Source organism: Rhinolophus sinicus, chromosome 2 (genome assembly GCF_057876585.1).
Source record: "Rhinolophus sinicus isolate RSI-liver-muscle chromosome 2, RSI-T2T, whole genome shotgun sequence".
Lineage (NCBI taxonomy): Eukaryota > Metazoa > Chordata > Mammalia > Chiroptera > Rhinolophidae > Rhinolophus > Rhinolophus sinicus.
In genome coordinates, this window is record NC_142502.1 from 1,859,494 (window position 1) to 1,883,393 (window position 23,900).

Consider the following 23,900-nt stretch of genomic DNA (forward strand, 5'->3'; position numbering starts at 1 on the left):
AGTCTGCGCTTGCTGGTTTAGCCACGGCAGTTATATCAGTGGCTAATGACTAACTGGTTACAGCTGATGGCCAACTAGTCACAGCTGGTGGTCATCTAATTCTTGAGCCAGCACCTTTCCACGTGAGGCTGAGAGCCTGGCAACTGCTCTCTGGGACTCTGTCCCCACAACATCATCAGCCTGATTTCTCCTCACCTGAGCGAGAGAGCACTCCCTACCTTGCTCCTGCCATCCTGTCCCTGTCACAGAGGGCCAGGACGTGCTTCTCGACTAAGATGAGCAGGTATGTGGTCATCTCCCCGAGGGAGGGCAGCAGAGACTTTGGGACTGGGGGCAATGTCCAGTCATGCTGGCCGCCACTGAGAGCGTCCCTGGCCGTGCATTCCAGGCTGCAGGAAGGCCCTGTTTTTTTCACTACACATGTCGCCTGTGTCTAGTGCACAGTAGAACCCTGGGAGTAATTCCTGAACACAAACAGCTGTCTGCACAGCTGTCTGCCAGGCGTCCTCCAGCGCCCCAGCCACATTTCTTGCGTCTTCCCAGCTCACCATAGACAGGGAATCAGTTCTGGAATGTGTCACGGTAGCAACAGAATCACGGTGGCAGCACCACTGTACCCAGACGGTGCCCTACCTGACCTACATGGGTGTGCCGGGCAGGGGTGAGGAGGGACAGTGACAGTCCACCTGGAAACACAGGACGCTGTGAACAGGGCTCAGCCGCAGCTCTCGTGGTGTCTGGCGTTTGGCACCTGAAGCCTGGGCATGGCTGTGTGTTTGCTCTGTAAACCACGAGCGTGGGAGTGTGGGGGAGTGGAGGGGGTGGGGTTAAGAAAAGCTGAGTGGAAACAGGTTAGTGATGAAAATAAGATGCCTAAAAATATGTTGGAGTTTGAGTGTAATCTTTCAAGATCTTTATAACAAAATTTCTTTGTAAAAGTCTATTTCTTTGAAACACATTTGTGGGGGCAGAGCCCCAGAAAGTAGTTTCCAGGCTCTCGGCCTCACATAGACAGGTGCTGGCTCAGGTAGTAAATGGTCATCAACTGTGATTGCATGGCCATCAGCTGTGGCTAGTTGGCCGTCAGCTGTAACCAGTGAGCCATTGGCCACAATATAACTGCTGTGGCTAGGGAGAGGAGGAGAGGGAGAGAAGAATGGGGGCTAGCAAGAAGATGGCGGCTGGGCTGGCAAGCGTGGATGGCGGTTTGCGGACAGTATGGATCCAGCCTCCAGTGAGAGTATAGTGCCGCCAGAGAGAATATAGTGGTATGACTCCCCTACCTATGGCTCTGTGGGTGTTCCTTTTTGGCCTCACCATATCCTGCGCTCTTGTATGGGGAGTGGGAGCAGAGACCCTGCAGGCCACCCCGCACGACAAATGGCGCAGCGAGCAGGGTCTCCGGCACGACAAATGGCGCAGCGAGCAGGGTCTCCGGCACGACAAATGGCGCAGCGAGCAGGGTATGGTGCCGGCCAAAGCTCTCCAAAGCACGGTGGAGCAGTTTGTGTGTATGAACACTGAGTCTCTGGAAGACCAGGAGGAGCAGCTGCCGGAGAGCTGGATCCCCATGGAGGGGTGGGAGGACGTGGACGGTTCTCCCACCAGCACAGGAAAAGCCACGCAGCTGCTGGAGAGATGGAGCCCCGTGGAGAGGTGGAAAGATGTGGATGGTTTCCCAACCAGCACAGGCCGGAGAAAGCGAAGGTCGTTGCAGCCCTGTGGGCCGGGAGGTTCCTGCTCAGGCAGCCCTGATGCAGGACTTATAGTCCCAGGAAGTAACGCTTGCTGAGTCCTCCGTGGGAGATGAGGGGGAGGTCAAGGTCATCCCTCACCCCAGGACAGCCCTGGTGAATGACTATGGACTATGGGGAATTGCCTTCCATCCCTAATTTAATGGACTGCTTGACTGTTTGTTTGGGAACTGTTGTTAGTGGAACTGGGGGATATTTGCTTTTGTCTCTTGACTGGCCACCATTGAGAATATGTAAGCACCTTGATTGTGAGTCGCTGTTGTTCCAGCAGGGTACCCTGAGAGGCACAGAGAGAGTGGCAGTGCCCTGAGAGCCCTGGCTGAGTCCAGGAAGTCTGGCTGAGCCCTGAAGATACCCTGGCTGTGCCCAGGAAGTCGGGCTGTTCCCAGAGAGAGTGGCAGTGCCCTGAGAGCCCTGGCTGTGTCCAGGAAGTGTGGCTGTTCCCACAGAGAGTGGCAGTGCCCTGAGAAATCCTAGCTGTGCCCAGGGAAACTAGTGATACCCTAAGAAGTCCAGGAAGTCTGGCCGTGCCCAGAAGTACTGGTGGTGCCCTGAGAAACCCTGGCTGTGTCCGGGAAGACAGGTGGTACCCTAAGAAGTCCAGGAAGTCTGGCTGTGCCCAGGAGTACTGGTGGTGCCCTGAGAAACCCTGGCTGTGCCCAGAGAGCCTGGCTGTGTCCAGGATATTGCATTCACCCCCAGGCTCCTCGCACAGGTCCCCTCGTGGAAGACGCTTGTCGCGTAGATTGTGAGGCGAGAGCCTGTAGGGGTGGAGTGTGGGGGCAGAGCCCCAGAAAGTAGTTTCCAGGCTCTTGGCCTCACGTGGAGGGGTGCTGGCTCGGCTAGTAGATGGCCGTCAGCTGTGGCTGATTGGCCGTCATCTGTAGCCAGTTAGCCAATTAGCCGCTAATATAACTGCTGCGGCTACGGAGGAGAGGAGAGAAGAAGAGAGGAAGAAGGGGGCTAGCAAGAAGATGGCGGCTGGGCTGGCAAGCGTGGATGGCGGTTTGCGGACAGTGTGGATCCAGCCTCCATTGAGAGTATAGTGCCGCCAGAGAGAATATAGTGGTGTGACCCCCCCACCTATGGCTCCGTGGGTGTTCCTTTTTGGCCTCACCATGTCCTGCGTTCTTATGTGGGGAGCGGGAGCAGAGACCCTGCAGGCCTCCCTGCACGACAAATGGTGCAGCGAGCAGGGTCTCCCGCACGACAACGTTTTTTTTAATTAGATGTTCTTTCTAAAAAATGTGGCAATAGTTTACAGACACATCACATAGGAAGATGCTCATGGCCCTTCCTCCCGCAGATTCCATTGTCCAGAGAAGGGTTTGCTGTGAGCCTACTCACAGACGCATTGTAGGTCGGTGTACATATGCACGTATATGCATGTGTGTGCACACACATGCATTTATATTCAGAGGTGCATACATGTATGTGCATAATTGTTTTCATTAAAATGAGCTCATGCTGTTTTTATTCAAAAACCAAGCGATAATTTCTAATAGAAGTCTTTTAAAAATGTCCTCACTTAATCACATCGAGTACTGTTCCAGTCCAGTTTCCTGCACCTTCCAGCGAATCTTTCCCACAGTTACGTAGCTGCAGCTAAGTGGCTGTTGGGGACTGTGATTTTCAAACATGCCAGGCCACTTGCTCAAGTGACACAGGTGTTTCGCAATGATTCCCAGTGTTCAGTTGTACAGTCAGGCGTCCTCCCTGGCAAACAACGGCAGACGAGGACAGCGTCTCCACGTCTGACACGCTCCAAGATTTAAGAAGCCATGCGCCACAATAGTGACTGTAACTAAGAGGCTACAAAACTAGGTAAAAATCTACAGAGGGTGGTATTATTGAATTTGGGGGCAAATTTTAAATTTTATGGATGTTTATGCACTGGGAGAGCAAAGGCACAGAATTGTCTTTGGAGCTTTACCAAGGTAATTTTACATTTCTGTGGTTTCGCCTGTCCACAAAATTAGTGATTGAAAACTCCGTAGAAAATTCCAGCACAGTCACAGTGTTTGGCCCTCATCTGGTTGTCGTGGACAAATGTGCCCTCAGCTGTCCACTTTACAGTTCCCGTTTCCTCAGCTGCTCAATGGCCCCCTGTTAGAAATGCGTGCTCCGACCTGCGGGTTCCCTCGGACGTTCCGTGAGCTGCAGAACTGGCATGTTCAGTTTCTGTCCACAGAGAGTCTGCCTAGGTCAGCATCCGTGACGCTGAGCAGCTGGGTCGGTGGCTGGGTGTCACTCCTCTACCTTTGCGGAGATGTGGGGGGTGCGCCCCAAGGGGGACCACCCTCCCCATGCTTATCACCTGCTTGATTTGGGGAGAGCACATATCGTCCGATTTGTTTGACTTCTCTGTGCGCTTAGTTGTGTACTGTCTGCTGCCTCCGTCGGCACTAAGCCTCTGAGAACAGGAGTCCTGAGCTCACGTGTAGACGAGTGCAGTGGCCCCAGCCCAGAACAACACCTGGCACAAGGCAGCACCACCAGGTGTCAGTGGGATGCGGTGGAAGTCGGGGCCACCTCAACGGCAGCAGAGGTTCATGGGAAATGGAAAAGGGCTATGCATTTGGAGGACAAAGGGTGTGTGTGTGTGTGTGTGTGTGTGTGTGTGTGTGCGCGCGCACGTCTGCAACATGTGCACGTGCAGGAAGGAGTGTGCCCTAAACCAGCAGCCTCCATCCTCTCTGAATAGGAGCCTGGGGAGTGAAGTAGCTTCTCTCGCTGACTCACTCAGCGTCGCCATGCGGACAGACCAGTGAAGACCCGGAATCTGTCCGGGCTTAGAGGACTGACACGCCTTGTGAGACTGTGAAGGGAAAGTGTTTGGACTACTTTGTCTCTGGGCCCCGCTTCAGGTGAGCGTGCCCTGAGGACGGTCGCTGCCCCAGCAGCCCTTACGCCCAGCCTTTCCTGACGGGCTCTGCACTAGTGCCTCGGCCCAGGGAGCACTGGATCCCGAAGCCCCACCTGACTCCTCAGGGCTGTCTTGCCAGGCTCATTGTCACAGCCCAGCCACCCCCTGACTCACAGCTGTAGCTGCTGTGGAGTAGTCACTGAGAGAAAACACTGTTTCAAGCCAGAATTGTGCTAATAGAAATTGCTTAAAAAAAAAAAAAAAAAGCACTAAGCACATTTATTTCCAAAAAGTAAGAATTCCTAACTTAGGCAATGATTTTTCCCATTCCCTTTACATACGGTTTTTCAACTTTATGTAGATGAAAGTATAAATGAATAGGACAAATCTGAATATATTTGGTGCCGCGTTTATTAACAAAGGGGTCAGATTTAAATGTCAAGAACATTGATATTGATTTGCTACAAAGTACTTTATTTAAAAGAGAAAACCATCGATTAGACCTCCCTTATATTAAGAGCAATCTTTCGCTTCTTAGTGGGAAGTTTACTGATTTAAAATGTGGTTCACAGCCCGCAAACCCCACGCCACTTTGGAGAACTCTGTGCAAGCAGAACAGTGACACCTAGTGGCTGGAAGCACCACGCGCATTGTCCAGAGTGGTGTGTCCTCTAAACATTCACTCTCTGCAGTGCTCATGCCACTGCCTCTTTCGCTTTGACAGCCAATGAGTGATCATGAGAACTCAGGCAGTTCGACAAAGTCATCTGTTTTCCGCGAAGTGATACGGTATTGATGTTAATTCTACGGGGTGAAATGATGGTCTCCTCTGAGTCATTCAGACCTACATCTCTTCAGCCATTTGAGGTTTGCTCTTTGCTGAAACTGGCGGAAAAGTCCACACATCTTCCGAGTGTCTGGAGTTTCCCAGCCTGTCCCCACCCCAACCACGTTTCTGAAGGAAGGTGGAAGTGGTCGGGGTCGCTTCTGAGTCTGGGTTCCTTTGGTTACGAGGAAAACATTGGCGACCTCATCATCTAAACCTGTGCTTGTCACATGAACAACGTGGGGTCAGTGCTGGTGGGCACCTCTGACAAGAAGCATTTTGTCCCGCTAGAGAGACAAGGCAGGTTGTAAAATACCTGTTCATTTAAAAATCCTTCAAAAGAGGGACTTTTGTTATCTGAAGAAAACAAAAACACTAGTTTGAAAAGAAATCTGTACCCCATGTTCATCTCAGCATTACTAGTAATAGCCAAGATATGGAAGCAATCTATGTGCCTATCAATAGACAAATGGGTAACAAAGATGTGGTACATATATACAATGGAATATTACCCATAAAAAAGAATAAAATCTTACCATTTGCAACAACATGGATGGACCAAGAGGGTATTATGCTAAGTGAAATAAGTCAGACAGAGAAAAACAAATACCATATGATCTCACTTATATGTGGAATCTAAAAATAACAAAACAAATGAATAAGCAAAACAAAATGGAACAGACCCTTTGATACGGAGAACCAGCTGATGTTTGCCAGAGGGGAAGAGGGGGAGGAAGAGAATTAAAAATATAATAACTTAAAAATAAATAAATAAATAAACATTCTGGTAAGTCTGAAGAGTGGGGAGCAGAAGAAAACCTCAGGGAGGTCTCTAGTATCAGCACGTAAGTCATTTGTAGGTAGTAATAGACAGGCCAGAATTGAAGTGCGCTACAAAAAAAAAAAAAAAGAAAGAAAGAAAGAAAGAAAGAAAGAAAGAAAGAAAGAAAGAAAGAAAGAAAGAAAGAAAGAAAGAAAGAAAGAAAGAAAGAAAGAAAGAAAGAAAGAGAAAGAAAGAAAGAAAGAAAGAAAGAAAGAAAGAAAGAAAGAAAGAAAGAAAGTGAACTAAAGGACTGCTGAAAAGTGAAAAGGAAGTCAGTTGTCGATTCATTAATTGATGACAAGATTGGTATGAAAACATGCATGTTATATACTACGTATTATACGTTTTTAAATATTGTTCCAGCTGGCATTTTCTCTGAGAGTTAAAATGTCACCTTAGCCAATTAACTGGGGTGTACTCTGTGTCAGGGCTGCTCAGGGGCTTCCACAATTACTGGCCTCTTGAATTCTGCAACCCTCCTTTTTCAAGAGGAGACTGAGGTTCAGAGAGTTTTCCGATCCACCTGAGGTTCCCCAGCGAAGAAGAGCAGGATGAGGGTTTGACCCTCTAGACCTCATGTGTCCCCGTGGTCAGCATACCTTCTCCCAGACCATGCTGCTCACGCGTCTACGTAAGTGATAACCCACACTCAGTCAACACTCTAAACCATTATTTTCCTGAAAATTCATTTTCATTAGAATAAGTTGAGCTGCGAGGGCAAGGACTTCCTCGTGCTGTTCCAATGGGGCGGCGTGCTTCCGTGAGCAGTGCCCCCGCCACGTGTCACATGTACCAGCACAGTCAGGTGTGTCTTACTGAGCCCAACTGGATGAACAGAACTGGCTTCACAGACCTTGGGGCACCATCTTCAAACACCGAGTTTTCACCAACAAGTGGATAAAACAAACGGTTTTGCTTGCGTGTTAGCTATGAGGTACAGACTAAGTGGTTTGCAACTCTAGTCCAGTGCCGTGCCAGTGGCCCCGCGTAGCTATTTAAACTGAAATTGTGCTGAATGAAAATTAACGCAGTTATGAGTTCATTTCCTGAATTGCACGAGCCACATTTCAGGGCTCACAGCCGCGTATGACCGGCAGCACAGAGAGTTGTCTCAGACACCACTGCTCTGCCTGAAAGGCAGGCTCTCTGAGCCCTTCTGCAGCTCAGCGCCCTGTGGGGCTCGGGCCCCGGAGTCCTAAGGACACCACGGCAGCAGTGCTGGGGGACAATGGGAGCCGTGCGTCAGAGCGCTGCCCCCCCACACTTGAGTGTCTTTGTCAATTCGTGCAGAGCTGTGAAGTCACCGAGTCCTGGAGGCGCTGACACTTTGGCCCTCGGGCCTTATAATCTCGTGACCGCCTTTCCAGAAGTTGAACTGTGTGTCTTGAAGCTGCCGTTTATACTTGGGTCTATGAGTCTGAAGTTCATTTCACATCCTGCACCATTGACAATGTCCCTTTATGTGGGAGGGCCCATTATACATACAGGACGGTGCAAAAAGGTGCTATTACGTAACGCATAATTGTAGTCTATAATGTGAAATCACCACTTTACTGCAAGGACCACATCACCTGGAAATTAACAGGGAAAAAAGCACACATGCGTACAAGCTGGTGAGTCCTAACCTCTGGCCTGTTGGACACTGGTTCCTGTGAACAGCGGCAAAGTTAGATGCATAACGACACCGGGGCTTCATGGCATTGGTGATAGCCGAGTTCATGAGCTCCAGGCAGCCTTAGGGACGAACGCTCCACCTCAGACGGGAGGCGATGACACCTCTTGGACTGATCCCTGGGCCTGACTGCCTTCTTCTAGGGAACCGCGAGTCTGCACGGCCACGGACGGTGGGCGCCTGTAATCAGCACAATGGACAGAAGCCTGAGGAACGTCCTTGTGGTTTCCCTTGGATTTCTGCTCCTCTTTACTGCCTACGGAGGTCTGCAGAATTTGCAGGTATGTGTGCACAGGCGTCATGCTCTCTTGGCCTCCAAGAGTCCCTGTGGTCACAGACGCCAAGGTCTTGTTGTGCAACTCAGCCCCCAAACCCTCTGAAACAGGCAGAGGCTTTGACATGCCGTCCATCCCCCAGTGCCGACCCCACCCTCGTTCCAGTGGGAGCACATAACAGTGAGTGTGTGTTTGAACCTTGGACCAAAGGGCTGGTCATGGGTTAGTGATATGATAAGATATTCTTCGCCTCTGGGTGAAAACACAAGAAGAATCATTGTGAATTCTTTGATTTGGTGCCGCGGCTTTGTGGTCAGGGGCAGTAATGGGAATTCATCAGATTCCACTAAGGCCATATAGATTCTGGGACAAGCAGTCTGTGCGTTTCACCATCTGTGGCATTCTCTCCTCCGTGGCTCACTCTAAAGGGCAGTGGCAGCGGACACGTGTGCTTGGGAGCAGACTTGCCACACCTTCCCCAGGCAGTTACATTTTAATCTGGTCTTTAACTCTGACTAAAGCCTCTGGGAACCCCAAAGGCGGGTCGGGAAGAAGACCCATGTTCAGGCCCAGGGCTGTGGCCCAGGAACTGCCACATCCTGAAACATCTTTGGGGCTTCTCATGACACCTGAGTGTCTTACATGGTTTGTCAATCAGAGACAAGAAGCAGGCCCCTGCGTGTGCCTGGTATTGAACCTGGGGTTCAGGACCAAAGGTGCAGGACAGGAAGGCAGAGGCTCGAATTTCCCATCCTTGCGGCTGGGACGCCAGCTCTCTGCACGTGTAGGTTGGCAAGAAGCTCAGATTCAACCTTGAATTCTCGAGTGTGTGTCTCCGCAGTGGAGCCCGACTTGGTCTTGTTTCCAGTGAGGCCCACAGAGAATGAAATTGTAGCCGACACTGACTCTGACCATCGGGTCCTCCCGGAAGCAGTGGCCTTTCCTGCGAGTGCAGTCAGGACTCCAGGCGCTGTCCCCTCCGGAAACCTGACTGTGCAACATGTCTGTGTGTCCAGCACTGTCTGGTTGTGCTGAATGGAGCTCACCTTACTGTAGCAGGTGATTTCTGGAAGGAGGACCTGACGAGGGTGTGGGCCCCCGGTATGTTTCCCCATGGAGAGCCCCCATGAAGGGAACCCTGCAGACCACACCCGCCCCACCTTGGTGTGGGGCCAGAACTCTCAGGAAGCACTTACTGGCATCTGACAGCTGTTAGGTGGAATTATAGCAAATGACCTCTGGACTTGGAAGCCAGAGTGAGCGGGAAGGAGGGAGGGAAGGTAGGGAGGGCAGGGAGGGGCCAGAGCCTTCGAAGCTGCTGGGGTCCCTCCATCAGGCTGTGACTGGGGGGAGGGGGGCGGGGGAGGCCACAGATGAATGTGGGCAGACAACATTTGCCTCTGCCCCCAGGTCAGTGGGAGCTTCACTCAGGAAACAGTGGCAGCAGCTGGGGGACAGCAGTGCAGCTGAGGGGAGCCCCACCTTGCACCAGGTCTTAGTGGCCGGCTCGGGCTCTTGGGAGTAGAGCACCTGCTGTCGTTGGTGTGGCCCCCTCTGCCCCAGAAGACGGGACATATTAGGGAAGCAGAGCTCTGAGTCTGACATGGCCCGTCCCACCCACCCACTCACCACCCTCCTTCCAGCCCTAATCCCGCCCTCTTTCCTTTCCCCCTCCCCCATCCAGACCACGTACATGTGTTTTAACTGTGGTGCTATGTCTGCCAGTCAGAACTGGCTCAGGCCAAAGAATGGGTGAGGTGGGTAGAAGTGACTTTAGGAAGGAGTACGTCCCAGCCACACTGGAGGGACCGGCCTGCCTCTGTCATTTCCTTCTGCTTTCATCGGGTCGGCTTCATTGTCACACCCCAAAGGGGCGGCAAAGGTGGTTGTGAGCCTCCTCAGGCCCCAGCCAGAGTGGTGAGCCCACCCCAGACCTGGACACACACCTGCACCCCTCCCACCGCAGCAGCTGCTGGCCTCTCCACCTTTTTGGCGGTGGATCTCCTATTTATCATTGAGGTCTCAGCTTGGATGTCACAGCCTTCTCCACCTTCCCTGTGCCCTGGAACCTAAATCTGGGCAAGGTGTGTTAGTCAGCTGAACTCCCTTCAGGGGCTCTCCATGAGCTTAAAGACCCAATCCAGTTTCCCGGGGTGGAGTCCAGGGCACCCCAGGGTCCGGTCTGGCCGGCTCATCCCACCGGAAGCATCACGCATTCCCTGCTGTCTCATCCCAGGACAGGCTTGTGCAAACGCAGCCCCCAAACATCTCCCCCCGTCTGCCCCTCCTGCTCTTTCCCACGTCACCTCCTCCTAGTCTGGTTCTCATGTGGCCTTCACTCCTTCTAGAAGGTCTCCCTGATTGTCCTAGGCTGACATTAGCAGCCTTCTGGGAACCAGCCCCTGAGCTCCACCCCCACCCCACCCCAGGACTCACAGCCCCATTGCAGTGGCCTGCTTCTGGTGTTACAGACACCTGTCAGCTCCTGTCACCATCCACTCCTGGAGGGCGGTGGCTATTGCATTTTTTGTGTCACTGAAGCCACGCAGAGAGCCTCCCCCAGTAACTGCTGAAGAATCTGCGTTGCAGGCGTTGAGCGAATGTCTGTTTACGCAAGCAGGCTTCACAAATTCTACGTGCACGTGTGCGTATCTCCACGTGTGTATTTTGTGGGTTGGCTCTCCTCACACAAGCAGATACGGGTGTTTGAAAGTGGTCGTTCACATAGAAAAGAAATTTGCTTTTAAAATTTGGTGCCCACTTTGGATATTGACAGTGGTTTGCAATCATGCGCGATTATAAGTGACAAGTGACAGATAGAGCTTGTTGACGTGCAGCAGCTCTGTGGGTGGGAAAGGAACTTTTGTGCAGAGAGTGCTGAGCTTCTCGTTAGCACACAACATGGTGAGCTCATTAATACACGAGACTCTAACACACAAGTATCAAGGAAACAAAAGGCCGAGGCTGAACCAATTCTCTCCTGTTCTTGGCAGCTAGAGTTTTATAAACAGAAGTTTCCAGATGGCCCCCACCTCAGAGCGCAGTTCTCAGCTCTCATCTTCCAACCAGACTTCAGAATGTTCCAGGATGTTCTTGTAATACTTTCAGTTTAAATGAATCAACAAATATTATTAAATTCTGGCTCCAGTGCCTTTAGGCAAGGCATTGGGAAGGCTGGGGTGGACGTGAGGGACACCAGGTGGTGTGCGCTAGAGGCCAGGGGCTGTCCAGAGAGAAATGTTAACTCAGTGTCAAAGCGGAGAGCTGTAGGCTCGGGTGGCGCTTTTCAGGGAGGGCCTTGGAGACCCCTGACGGCACCTTTGGAAAGAGAACAAGACCGGTCAGAGCTTGTTTGGGGCTGGAGGTGTCTGGAAGAGGGAAGGAGGAGAAAACCCGGGGGTTGGGTGCCATGCTGGTCAGAGCGCCGCCGAGGGGCTTGGGAGCCCAGTGGGCAGGAGGAGGATGCCCAGGGGTGTTCCAGGGCTGCCCCTGGCCGCTGCAGGACCCTTTGCTGCGATCCCGTCGCATGGGGACCAGGTAGGAGGCACTGTTACAGTGCAGGCACAGGGGGGTCACCTGGACTCCCTGGCTGGGCCTGTGATGCTACGAGGCGTTCAGTAAATCCTTCACCTGTTCCACGAGGATGGGAATGCCGTCTCCCGGCCAGGCCATAAGCAGAAGGAAAATGAACGCTGTCATTCCAGGGTCCGCTTGTCAGCACTCGGGGAAGGTGCTTACGTGTGATTTGGCCTTGGCTCTGCAAGGAGAGCCCCTGTGCCAGACGTTTTTTCTCCTCTGGGGTCTGGCCAGTTACCTGGAGCACAAGACAGGAAGACACGCTGTCCGTGGGAACGCCCTCTCCCCTCTGCTCCCCTCCCGCTCCTTCCCTTCCTGCCTGCTGTCTTCCATCCTCTTCCTTCCCCTCCTCTTATACCTCATCCTCTTTCCTCTTACAAGGGTAATAAAAAGAAACAATTATGCTGATTTTTCTTTCACAGCAAAAGCCACACTTCACCCCTGCGACTGCCTTGGCCAAGCTGGGTCTAGTGACCTATGTAATCTTTTGGTCACCATACCCAGCTGCTAGGTCTCAAGTGAAAAATGACAAAAACAGGCAGCAGTGAGCTCCGGGGTACAGTGTGAGCCAGGAGACAGCAGTGAGCTCCGGGTTACAGTGTGAGCCAGGAGGCAGCAGTGAGCTCCGGGGTACAGTGTGAGCCAGGAGGCAGCAGTGAGCTCCGGGGTACAGTGTGAGCCAGGAGGCAGCAGTGAGCTCCGGGGTACAGTGTGAGCCAGGAGGCAGCAGTGAGCTCCGGGGTACAGTGTGCAGGAGGCAGCAGTGAGCTCCGGGGTACAGTGTGAACCAGAAGGCTGGCCGGCTGCCTCTGACTGCCCTGTCCCGTCCTGAGGGGCCTGAGGACATAGGGACACTCATGGTCCAGCAGCCTCGTCCTATAGATGCAGCAGGTGGCACAGAGGGTCCCACCCTGCCCCATCGGCCTTGCTTCCACCTGGTGTAGAAGCGTTTGACTCACTTTTTTCAGCATCCCCAACAGTTTGCTCCTGCAGGGGAAGAGGCCACCTCCGGAAAGCCCGCTGCGCTGGCTGGGGCATGCGGGGAGCAGAGCCGTCTGCCTGTGGCCCTGGCCCCTGACCTGGGCTGCCTTGTCCCCACAGAGCAGCCTGTACAGTGAGGAGGGCCTGGGGGTGACGGTGCTCAGCACCCTGTATGGCGCCATGCTGCTGTCCTCCATGTTCCTGCCGCCGCTGCTCATCAGGACGCTGGGCTGCAAGTGGACCATCGTCCTCTCGATGAGCTGCTACGTGACCTTCTCCCTGGGCAACTTCTACGCCAGCTGGTACTCCCCGCAGCTCGCGGCCCCGGGCACCCGGGTCCAGGGAGGGCTAGCCGCTCGGGACACGCAGCTGGCACACGCGTTCCCTCACCCCCTGCCCGCCCACTGCCTCCGCCTTAAAATGAGCTCTGCGTCCTGAAACCCTCTCTCAGCTCCTGGGTCAGGACAATTGGGTGGCTCCGTCCCCTCCACTGGCACACCGCCCCCTGCCGACCCTTCCTAAGGCTGGTGCCAGGCTCCCTCTCCGCACCAGGGTACCTTTGTGGCCCCAGGGATGAATGTAGGGGAGAACCTAAGATGTCCGAAGAACCCGAGACACCCCCTTGTTACCCAGGACACTGACTGATTACCATGGCTTCACAGTCTTCTTTTTCTGGTTGCCATAGAGTTTTCATGCAGAACCCTCATTGAGGAGGGCAAAAATCAATCCATATCAATCAGTGATGTTTAAATGCAAAGCTGTTAGAAGCACCTAAAAACTGCCGTCCTTATTTGTCATCAGCCCGTGGCACTTCACCAGCTCTGCAGTTCATGCTTACAGACGAGCCTGAACCAGAAAAGGCACTGAATTTGTGCATTTATACTGGGTCTCATGGTGACTGCATCCATGTAACCCATCCACAAATGTCATCGTGCTGACAGTGCGCCCCTCGTGACTGCCCTTCTCCCCTGAGGGAAGGACCGAGGGAACCCAGGCCCCGCATGTCTGCACTCCTCTCCACAGGTACACTCTGATCCCCACGTCGGTCCTGCTGGGACTCGGGGCCGCCCCGCTCTGGTCGGCTCACTCCACCTACCTCACCATCATGGGAAGCACGCACGCCAAGAAGGCAGGAAAAGCTGGCAAGGACGTGGTGAACCATTATTTCGGCATGTTCTTCCTCATATTCCAGTCGTCTGGTGTGTGGGGCAACCTCATCTCATCTCTGGTGTTTGGCCAGACTCCCACGCAAGGTACAAGGAACAAGGCTCGGTGATGACCGCTGAGGGTCCCCAATCCCATGGACATCCCACGTCTTCATTCCATGGCTTGAGCAGGTGGACACACGAGGCCCAAACGATGTGGTTCCCAGCTGGCCTGGGCCTCAGCCTCTTCCCCACATGTGGGTGGGCTTGAGCGTCCATTGCATCCCCAGGTGCCCTGCCATTCTGGTCGCTGCCAGTGGACCTTGGGCTCGTGGAGTGAGCCCTATCTTTTAGGCTGTGTAAGAACGGGGTTGACTGATTTCCTTTCCCTCTGAATTGATCTACTGACTAGTGTTTTCAATGTTACACATAAGACCATTTATTCCTTAACTGATTTGAACATTTGATGACTGACGTTTTAAAGCATCTGTTTTTACCTGAGTTGGCCCAGACATGGGTATAAAGCCTGCACCTTTGATGTCTGAGGGTTCCAACCAAAGGCAGAGGATACAGATCTCTTCAATTCTCACAGGAGACTTTTATGGGGGTGGAGAGGGGAGAGTCCTACCTCTCCTGTCCGTTACAGTGTCTCCTAATCCTGGGCCTCCATCCTGCCATCCCATGTAAACTGTAATCAAAGCCCTTCTTCCCTTTTCTCTCATATGATGTGATAGTTCAAATTTTATCTTTTAACAGACAAGGAAACAACCTTTTAGAAAAGGTATGAAATAACCTGCCCAAGGTCATGGAAATAGATATAGGTGAATCAGAAAGATTCACACTTTGTTTCTTCTTAATTAACTCTTTGAATGTTGAAAATTTTCATTTATGTCCAAGAAAGTAATATAACAAGTCCCCAACACTTATTGCACATTTGTCCAGAGTGTCTTAAAATTACTCGTATACACATGTGCCTTAAGGGAAATGTATTTTGAGACACTTGGTCAAACAAACCATGTTCTGTGACATGGAGTTATTATGTTCCTGGCCCTGGGCGTGTCCACACTCCTGCCGTTCCTCGTGTCCCGTGTCCTGTCCAACACCTGCGTTCTCACGTCACCTGCTTGCTCTCTCTTCACAGGTGCCATCCCTGAGGAGCAGCTCCTGTCCTGTGGGGCCAGTGACTGCCTGATGGCCACGGTGCCCACCAACGGCACTCAGCGGCCGTCCCAGGAGCTCATCTACACCCTTCTGGGCATTTACACAGGTATGAGTGTGCGCCGCGGCTCCGGGCCGAGCCCCAGCAGAAGCCAGATCCAACTCCTTCCTGTGTCGGAAAAGACGCTCTCCCCAGAGTATAAATGACCTCCCACGGGTGTGTTCCGCGGGACCGCTCTCAGGGATTTTCACACAGAGTCGAATACGGCCGACAGTGCTGCTTCATGGTTTCCTGTGGTGATGGGGTCGCGGTACCTTGGTACAGTCCACCACAGCAGCCATTAGCCACGTGTGCTTATTTAAATTTTAATCAAGTAAATTGAAAATACTGTTGTTAAGTGTGACAGCCACATTGCAGGTGCTCCATGGCCCAGTGGGGCTGATGGCCACCATGGTGGAACATGGTAGAACACAGCACTGGTGGGTGGCCTGTTTCACCTACGTCCAAGTGACCGTGGAAATCCAAAATCCCTATAAATTGTCATCATTTTCTGAGGAATATATTTGAGCAGCTCCTCCTGACAGGCTAGTGTGGGGCGCGGGTTTCTCCTGCCCCCATCACCCGGGATGAATGAGGCCTCAGGGATGTCATTTACTGGTCACAGTGTAGCTGATGGTTGCCCGGAGGAAGGTAATTGTGTAATGATTCTAATCCTTAGAAGTGCCTCTTCATGGGAAAAGTTTATGTCACCTCTTTTCTAAGTGACTTCACTCTGCAGTCATAGATGTATTACTATTTCGAAGGGAATACCTTGAAAGCTTTTTCGTTTGTTTGTTTTTACCATTTTGAAGGGAATTTACATCTATTTCTTCGTCATTCTTGAATTTGGAATTCATAAAGGTCTTGGAATGTTTCCTTCTTAAGACTCAAGGGTCTGATGCATGTCAATCTGGTGGGACGGCAGCCAGGATTCTGCTGGGCATCAAAGGTTAGAAAGGCCGCATGCACTGTCGGAGTGTCTCCAAGGCAACATGATAAGATGCCACCAATCCTCAGATCTGTTTTGAAACTATCTCCAAACCGGAGGCGCTGAGTGAGCCCCTGTAAAACAGTCACTGGATGGTGACAAAGCAGAGTGAGCTTAGTGTGTGCTAAGCAGTGCACTAGACCTGCTAAGGCCCCAAACCTAGCAAGACAAGAACCTCGCCTTCAGTAAGCTTAGTCCTGCACATTCAACTAACCAAAATTGGATACAAGTGCTTTGAACAAAGTTCCCAGTTGGCATGTAGTTACATCTTCTTGGGAAATTGGGTTTTAGGGCCGCATTGATGAGGAGTTGGTACCCGAGCAGAGAAGGGCACTGAAGGCAGAGACGAGAGGGCGGCATGGCTGTGATCAGGGGCAGAGAAGCCGGAAGTGGGGGCGGCTAGCTGCGGCCCATTGGGACAGGGCTTGCTGCTGTGCCAAAGGGTCTGGACATGCACAGGTTCGTTCCCTAGATACAATCTAGTGTCAGCATAACTAGGAAGTGTGGAAAGACGGTGGGCAGAGTCCAGTTAGGGGCAAGTACAGTGACCCACAGAGGAACGAAGAAGAAGGACAGTGGCCGAGCAAGTGGACAGGGAGATCAGGAGAGTTTAGGGCAAAGACCAACAGGGCTTTTCCACGGAGTGCACTCAGGATGTGGGAGAGGAAGGGCCAAACAACCCTGAGGGCGAAAGAAGAATTCGCGCAGTTTCGGACGCGCTCCCCCGATGTGTCCGCACAGCTGCAGGGTGCCCACTAGGCCAGCCGTTAGGAGTGGTGGGCTCAGGCCGCAGACTGGAGAGCCACTAGCAGCTGGGAGCAGCTCTTTAGGTGATGGCTGAAACCTCGGGAGCAGCAAGATTCTTAGGGAAAGAAATTCCCTAAGATGAGATTCTTAGGGAGGAGGTGCGTGCAGCCTGGAACTGGGTGACCCACGCTGACAGCCTGGTGGAGGGTGGGAGCCTTTGAGGAAGGTGGATCACAAAGCCAGAGGTCCTGGGGGACACCCCAGGTTGCAGCAGCAGTGGGGCTCGGGGGGCTAAGATGGTCACAAGGGACAAAGGCTCCCGGGACTCTCGGGCAGTGAGGTCCACATCAAGAGGCATGGACACCCACTGAGAGAGCAATGTGGTCAGGCTGGGGTGCCGGGCCAGAGCGGAGTGGTCTGAGAAGTGAGTGGGAGGTGGGAAGGGAACCCGTGGAAAGGAGGCCTGCTGGGCTCCCACTGCCTCTAAGGCTTCTGCAGACTGGAGCTGCTTGAGTGTTTTCCCAGCAGGTCCCGGTGTCCCATCAATGTGGTGAGGGGAACGGGGGTCAGCCCAGCTGGTGCCCTCTTGACATTTTCCCCCCACGCCCCCAGCAGACAGGCCAGGGCCTCATGGAAGTTACTGGCCGATTCCAGGCCCACGTGTCTCATCCTGGCTCTGTCATTCTGGCCATGCAGTCCCCGGCATGAGCCCTCCCCTCTGTGAGCCGTGATGCTCTGAGCAGGGGTGGCGAGCTGTTTCCGTAACGGGCCAGATAGTAAATATTTAGGCCTGAGGACCGTATGGTCTGCTTACTATTCAGTGCTTTCTTTGCCATGGAGAAGACACAGACGTGTACACGAGTGACCACGGCTGTGTGCCAGTGAAACTCTAGTTAAAAAGCAGGTGCAGAGCAGGATGTGGCCCGCAGACTGGAGTTTGCTGACCCCGTTCTCACGGGACAGCCCGGGCCATGGCAAGGAGATAGTCTGCACTGCAGGCCCTTTGTTACATTCTCTCCTCAACGCCAGGCTCTCTGTGTGCTTCCCCACCCAGCAGGTGCCCTGGAGTCCCCTTTGCACGTAGTCTGGCAGCAGCCCAAGTCCCACCTGCACGCTGCACACAGTGCCTGGTGCAGAGAGTCCTGCAGCCCGAGGGAGCTGATGTCCGAGGTTTACGTGAGACACACATTGTGCATGTGTAACATGGAGGGGGTGTCTCTTAGCATTTGAATCCAGCCTTTCTTACAGGATCTTATATGTCTCTTTCCTTTAAGCAAAGCCACATTACCATAAACACAAAAGAAAAACAACAAAGGAGAAAAATGGACTAAAGGAGACAGAACACCATCTCCCTGGAGTGATCTTCCTGGATTTCTGAGCTTCGTCCTCATAAAGAGGTGTCTTGCAAAGCCCTTCTCTTCAGAATACAGCACGTTAGTTGTGCAACGCCAGCAGTTTCCCAACTCACGCCCCGGGAGGCTCTGGGTCCCAGGGCAGCTCTGCACACACACATATTTCCTAGTAAACATGCGGCTTCTGCACCCATGACCCGTCTCACAGGCGCCTGCGTGGCACTTGTCCCTGGGGCTGGGAGGGGAGGGTCCTAGTGAGGCAGGCAGAACCCACAAGTGAGACTGTGCAGAAGGAGCTGAGGCCAGTGAGTGGACCACGGAGATGCCTTTTTCACGTGACTGCACGCAGTCAGTTGATGAGTTGGTTTGGAAGAGGGCCCCGTGCCCAGGCATGGTGACCTGGCTTCACGGTTTGGTGGGATGAGCTCTGCGCGCTGTCACACGCTGTTTAACAAACTTTATTAAAATGTTGAAGTGGGGGGAGGGGTTATGTTTACAGAAATAAAGCTTAGAAGTACATTAGTGCTTCTCTGGGTGGAAATGTATTCACAGCATAGTTTTCTGAGATGGGTGCAAGACTGGTTTTACCATTTCTGCAAACAATTGGGGAGAGTTCTGACTGTAAACCTCACGGTTTCAGTCATGCTCAGCCGGCTGTGCCGTCATGAGGTGGCGAGCCGGCGGTCAAGGGCTGCAGGAAGGTACCTGCTGGCTATAAGAGGTAGAAAATATGGTAGATGAGGTGCGCAAGACAAAGTAAAGAGATAAAGCAACTCAAATCGCCGTTAAAGGATGACAGACCCACACTGTGGTAGGGTTGGGTAGGAATAAGTGACTAAAGCCTGTTCTGAAAGCTTCTGGTCCAAACCAGCAGGGGAAGGAAGACGGTCTCTGCTCTTGAGTTGATCTGTGACTCCCAAGCACTGTGCATAATTACCACGGCCAGACGGAAGAAAAGCAGTGGAGGTATAAAGATACCACAAAGCTATTAAAGTCAGGGAGGGAGCAAAAAGGTTGTCATGTAAAGAAAAAAACCAAGGCTACACAAACATTGGTTTTTGACCTAGAGAAAGGGAGGTGTTTCTACTAATGAAGGGCTGCTGTAGACAAAGCCGTTTTGTCATTGTCCTGGAGTTATGGGAGGATGTCCCCTCCCGGGGGAAACTGAGTCATTTTCTTTCATTTTCTGTGTGTGTGTGTGTGTGTGTGTGTGTGTGTGTGTGTGTGTAGATAGCCCATTCATATGGTTCAAAATGCAAACATTGTAAAAAGGACCAGGCCCCTGTCACGGCCATGTCTCACCACCCAGTTCTCCTGCACCCACAGGCAACTATGTCTTCTTTCATTCTTAGATGTATTTGATGAGCATATAAAGAAATATGTTTTCATGTCCTCCATGCCTTATTAAACACAATGGTGGCACAACAGACACACAGTCCCACCCCTGTTTTTGCTCTCGGCCATTTCTCTGGGGCACCTCCCCGTCTCAGCACAGCAAGGCAGTGCACGCGCTCCCAGGCAGGGGACAGACCACGGTGCGTGTGAGCTGTTCCTCCTGCACGACGTCTAGACAAGTAGATTTGGGATAAGTGTGGAGCAGACGGTAACCTCCTGGGACTCCGTCCTGAGAAGGGGCACTGGCTGCTGGTAGAAATGGCTTGAGTGTTAGGACGAGACAATATTTGATGGCTAAGGGTGCTGAGGACATCCAGGGGTCTCTTCAAGTTTTTGTACTTTATGCCACTGAAGACAATACAGACCTAGGGTGACAGGTCTCCTGTGAGAGCTTGACAGTCACAAGTTAATCACAGAACCGACACGTGTGCGGTCAAGGTAGCGTGTGTAAGACTCCAAATGGCTTTGTCAGGCTGGGCCTGTGCGCTCTGATCTTCCATCAGGGTTTGCAGTTGGCCCTGCACCTCCAGAGAGGGAAGAAGTGACTGAATCCGCCTGTGCCAGGGGCTGGTGGCCCTGGGTCCCTTAACAGTAGCATTTGTCTCTTGTTTGCCTCTCAGGGAGTGGCGTCCTGGCGGTCCTGCTGGTAGCGTTCTTTCTCGAACCCGTAAGAGACAATCAGCAGAAAAGTGAAGGAGAGAAGAAACCATCATCATTTTGGTCCACCTTACTGTCGACTTTCAAGCTTTTTAGAGACAAACGCCTGCGTTTCCTCGTGCTGCTACCAATGTACAGTGGATTCGAACAGGCCTTCTTGGCAGGCGACTACACGAGGGTATGACCTGGCGGGCGAGTCCATGGGGGAGCGAGAGAAAGCAAAAAGCCACACGCACAGAACGTGGTGTGGCTATTGCACCAAGCTGTGTTTGTAACTGAAGGGATGACTGGGTATCACAGGGCCACCCACCTGAGTCCGGCCGAGGGAACAGGGCTCTTGGTGCTGTGCTAGGTCCTTCTTGGCACTAGGGTAGCTGAGTTTATTGCTCAGGATGTCACCGTCTAGGTGACTTCCACCCCCCTGAGCTTGGAAGGGGACCTTTCTGTCTTGAGATGTACCTTCGGGGGAAAGGACCAAAGCTATTCGTGAGTCATTACATATGACATCCATTTGTGTAGTGCTTACTTGCATCTCCCTCAGGTCCTTATTTTAGAGTAAAAAAATACAGGGAAAACATGAAATCCACAATAACGCTGATATTCCTTATCACTCTAGTTTTTAAACTATGCCTCACCATCTAGAAATGGATGTGGCTCTCAGGCCTTGTCACCCTGTCTGCTCAGATCACCCTCTTTCCCTAGATGCCCCCTTTGTGGATAGGTGGACGCCCTCTTTGGTGGCGGTGAGCAGTGTGGCAACACTGGACAGGCAGGCAGAGTGACCCTTATCCCTTGGGGTGGACACAATTGGAACTCACAGCCACCTTCCCTCGTGGACCTGTCACTTAGTTTGTGTCTCTCTAGCTCCCCTGCCCAGGTGGTATCCTGTCCTAAAGAACCTTCTGGAATGTCATAGAAGCGATGTCACAAATGGGGACTTTAGAGAGTTGAAATTCCCTTTTCCAGAAAGTGTTGGGTGGGAACTGGGCCATGTGTGTGTGGAGAGAGCTGGGGCCAAGCCCAGGGGACCCCTCGGAGGGTCGCCCTCCTTATCCAGGAAGGGAACGTTCCCTGCCTCGTCCCCACCACTCTCCCTCCCAGGCAGACTTGCCAAATCAGCAAGATAAGAAGTAGGGTCCCGCTAAGTTGGAATTTCAGATACAGCACAAATGTCTGTGGTACAAGTATGGTGTGTGCAGTACCTGGCGTCCTAGGTTTTCTCCGGCCTCCCTTCTCCTAGGGCAGTCGGATGGGGCGTGTCAGGGCTCCAAAGGTAAAGACAAAATAAGCACACACTCCCATGGTGTCTGGCCATGGCACCTCCCATCGGTCGTGTTGCTGACCACCCTCATGTGACCTCAGCCATCGCCCCGCCGTCCAGATGCCGTGGGCCCCCAGCCAGCTCCCTCGTCTGTGTGTCTGTCCTGACTCTGCCTGAGCACAGGCCTGGAGGCTTCTGGGAGCCTCACGCTCTTGTGCAGAAGCCCTTTCTCCTCGTCTCTGTTGAGATTCCCTTCACGTGCTTTCCATGTTCTCTTTCACTGAGACTTTATTTTTTAGAGCAGTTTTAGGTTCACGACAAAATTAGAGGAAGGTACAGAGATTTCCCACATGCCCCCCAAATCCTGTCCCACTGTCAACATCCCTCCTGGAGGGTGCATTTGTCACAATCTGTGAATCTGTACCTACACACCATAAATACCTGAGTCCGTAGTTTACGTGAGGGTCACTTGGTGTTGTACATTCTGTGGTTTGGATAGTGACATGTACCCACGAGCGTCTCACTGCCCTAAAACCCTCTGTGCTCCCCCTACCCAGCCCGCTCTCCCTCCACCTTTCCACCGTCTCATCAGCTGGGCAGGACATGATCAACCCCCACCAGGAGGAGCTCCGATTAGCCCCTAAATAAATAATAAGTGTGCCACAAATATGTCCAGATGTCTGTCCCAGCCATTCTTTATTAGATTTTGCCCTGGAGAGGATTTTTCTCAGAAGCGCCAGCACCAGCATTTTTCTCTACACTGGGAGCTAGAAATTCTAGACAGAGGTTCCAGGCCGATTCAGCAAATCAGCTGTCACCCGGTGGGATGCGTGTTAGCCTGCACCCATCCCTGATGAACGCCCCCCGTGCCCGCTGAGTGCCCAGTGCCGAGCACGGCTGTGACGCAGCTCTGCGCTCCCTCTGCAGTCCTATGCCACCTGCGCCCTGGGCATCCACTTTGTGGGCTACGTGATGATCTGCTTCTCAGCCACCAACTCCCTGTGCTCCGAGCTGTATGGACGGCTGTCCCAGTACACGGGCAGGATCGCTCTCTACACACTCGGTAGGTGTCACTTTCCCAGATGCCAGCAAGAACAGCGACACTGCCGCCCAGAGGGTGGGTGAGGGCTGAGAGCACGCGGGGAACTGCCTGGAAATCTGTCAAGCCCCTTAGAAACCCACTCACCCCCTCCGCCCCTCCCTCGCTCCCTCCAGCAGGCAGGGCTGCCCCGCTGTGGGTCCTGTGATGAGGGCTAGGGCTGGGCTAAGCACAGGGTTTCTGCAGGCACGTGAAGCGGTGTCTTGACTGGTCCTCGGGGCGAGTGAGGGCCGGCTTCTGGAGGACACGACCTGTGTTCACATAGTGCATGAAGCCTGACCTTGCAAGGCAGACAGACTGCGTGCTAAACACGCGGCACCTTCTATTCCACTTGGGAAGGAAGGAAGGAGCATCAGGGACGATGTGAGCCGTGAGAAATGAGGGCGCAAACAGAACAGTTACCCAGCTCCCAGTCCAGGTCTAAGGGGTCTGTGTGCACGGAGCAAGAAGAGGGGGAACAATAAACCGTTGTCAGGGCCGACAGAGGGCGAGTCCTATGCATGTCTCTCTATTTCATCCTCACCGTCGTCCTGTGGAGCAGACACTGCCCACCTGCCAGATGAGGAAATGAGGAACAGAGAAGTGTAGTGACTTGCCCACGGTCACACAGCCTCAGGGAGCCCAGTATGCACCTGCTGCTTCTGACCCCGCAGACCCTGCTCGTCCCACTGGGCAGCAGTTTCTTTTTTTTTTTTAATTTTTTAAAAAATTTTATTGGGGAATAGTGTGTTTCTCCAGGGCCCATCAGCTCCAAGTCGTTGTCCTTCAATCTAGTTTTGGAGGGCACAGCTCAGCTCCAAGTCCAGTTGGGGTTTAGAACTGGCAACCTTGTTGTTGAGAGCTCACACTCTAACCAACTGAGCCCTCCAGCCGCCCCTGGGCAGCAGTTTCTGGAGTGTCACAAGCTGTTCTGTTACTACATTCTGGAGACGCCACAGTGTCTGCAGAAATCATGAGGCCAAAAGTTAGGGTGCACTGGGGTAAAAGTCAGGAGAAAAGGCCCAGCTCCCACGGGGGGCACACCCCCTCCCACTCCCCACACCCCCACCACTCAGTGAGAAGCTGGGGTCCTATGACTCACCCCTCATGAAGAAGCCCTCCTCTCTTTCACTGTGTCTGAACCCTCATAATCTGGGGGCTCCTCAGCCTGGGCAAGACGATGTGTCCCTCTGTGACTCGTCACCCCTCTGTCCTGCCCTGTCGGTGTGCAGACCAGAGGTGAGCAGAGCTGCAGTCAGACTCTGCAAAGTGCACACACATCGGCGCCCCATGTTCAATGTCAAAA

The 23,900-nt window shown here is 52.8% G+C and overlaps 1 protein-coding gene across 4 annotated transcripts in view; it reads left to right on the forward strand.

The window, feature by feature from the left end:
• Positions 1 to 142: 142 nt before the first annotated feature.
• Positions 143 to 23,900, forward strand: part of UNC93A (unc-93 homolog A) — a 34,541-nt gene continuing 10,783 nt past the window's right edge. Inside the window, exons 1-8 of one of the 4 annotated variants that reach the window (XM_074333828.2) lie at positions 3,454 to 3,578; positions 4,459 to 4,621; positions 8,085 to 8,222; positions 12,894 to 13,075; positions 13,797 to 14,026; positions 15,060 to 15,185; positions 20,219 to 20,433; positions 22,444 to 22,579. In XM_074333828.2, the coding sequence (XP_074189929.2) occupies positions 8,136 to 8,222; positions 12,894 to 13,075; positions 13,797 to 14,026; positions 15,060 to 15,185; positions 20,219 to 20,433; positions 22,444 to 22,579 (976 nt within the window). In that variant the 5' untranslated portion in view covers positions 3,454 to 3,578; positions 4,459 to 4,621; positions 8,085 to 8,135. Of the gene's footprint in view, positions 284 to 3,453; positions 3,579 to 4,458; positions 4,622 to 8,084; positions 8,223 to 12,893; positions 13,076 to 13,796; positions 14,027 to 15,059; positions 15,186 to 20,218; positions 20,434 to 22,443; positions 22,580 to 23,900 lie in introns of those variants that run through there. The other 3 variants (XM_074333826.2, XM_074333827.2, XM_074333830.2) reach the window with 3 other exon arrangements.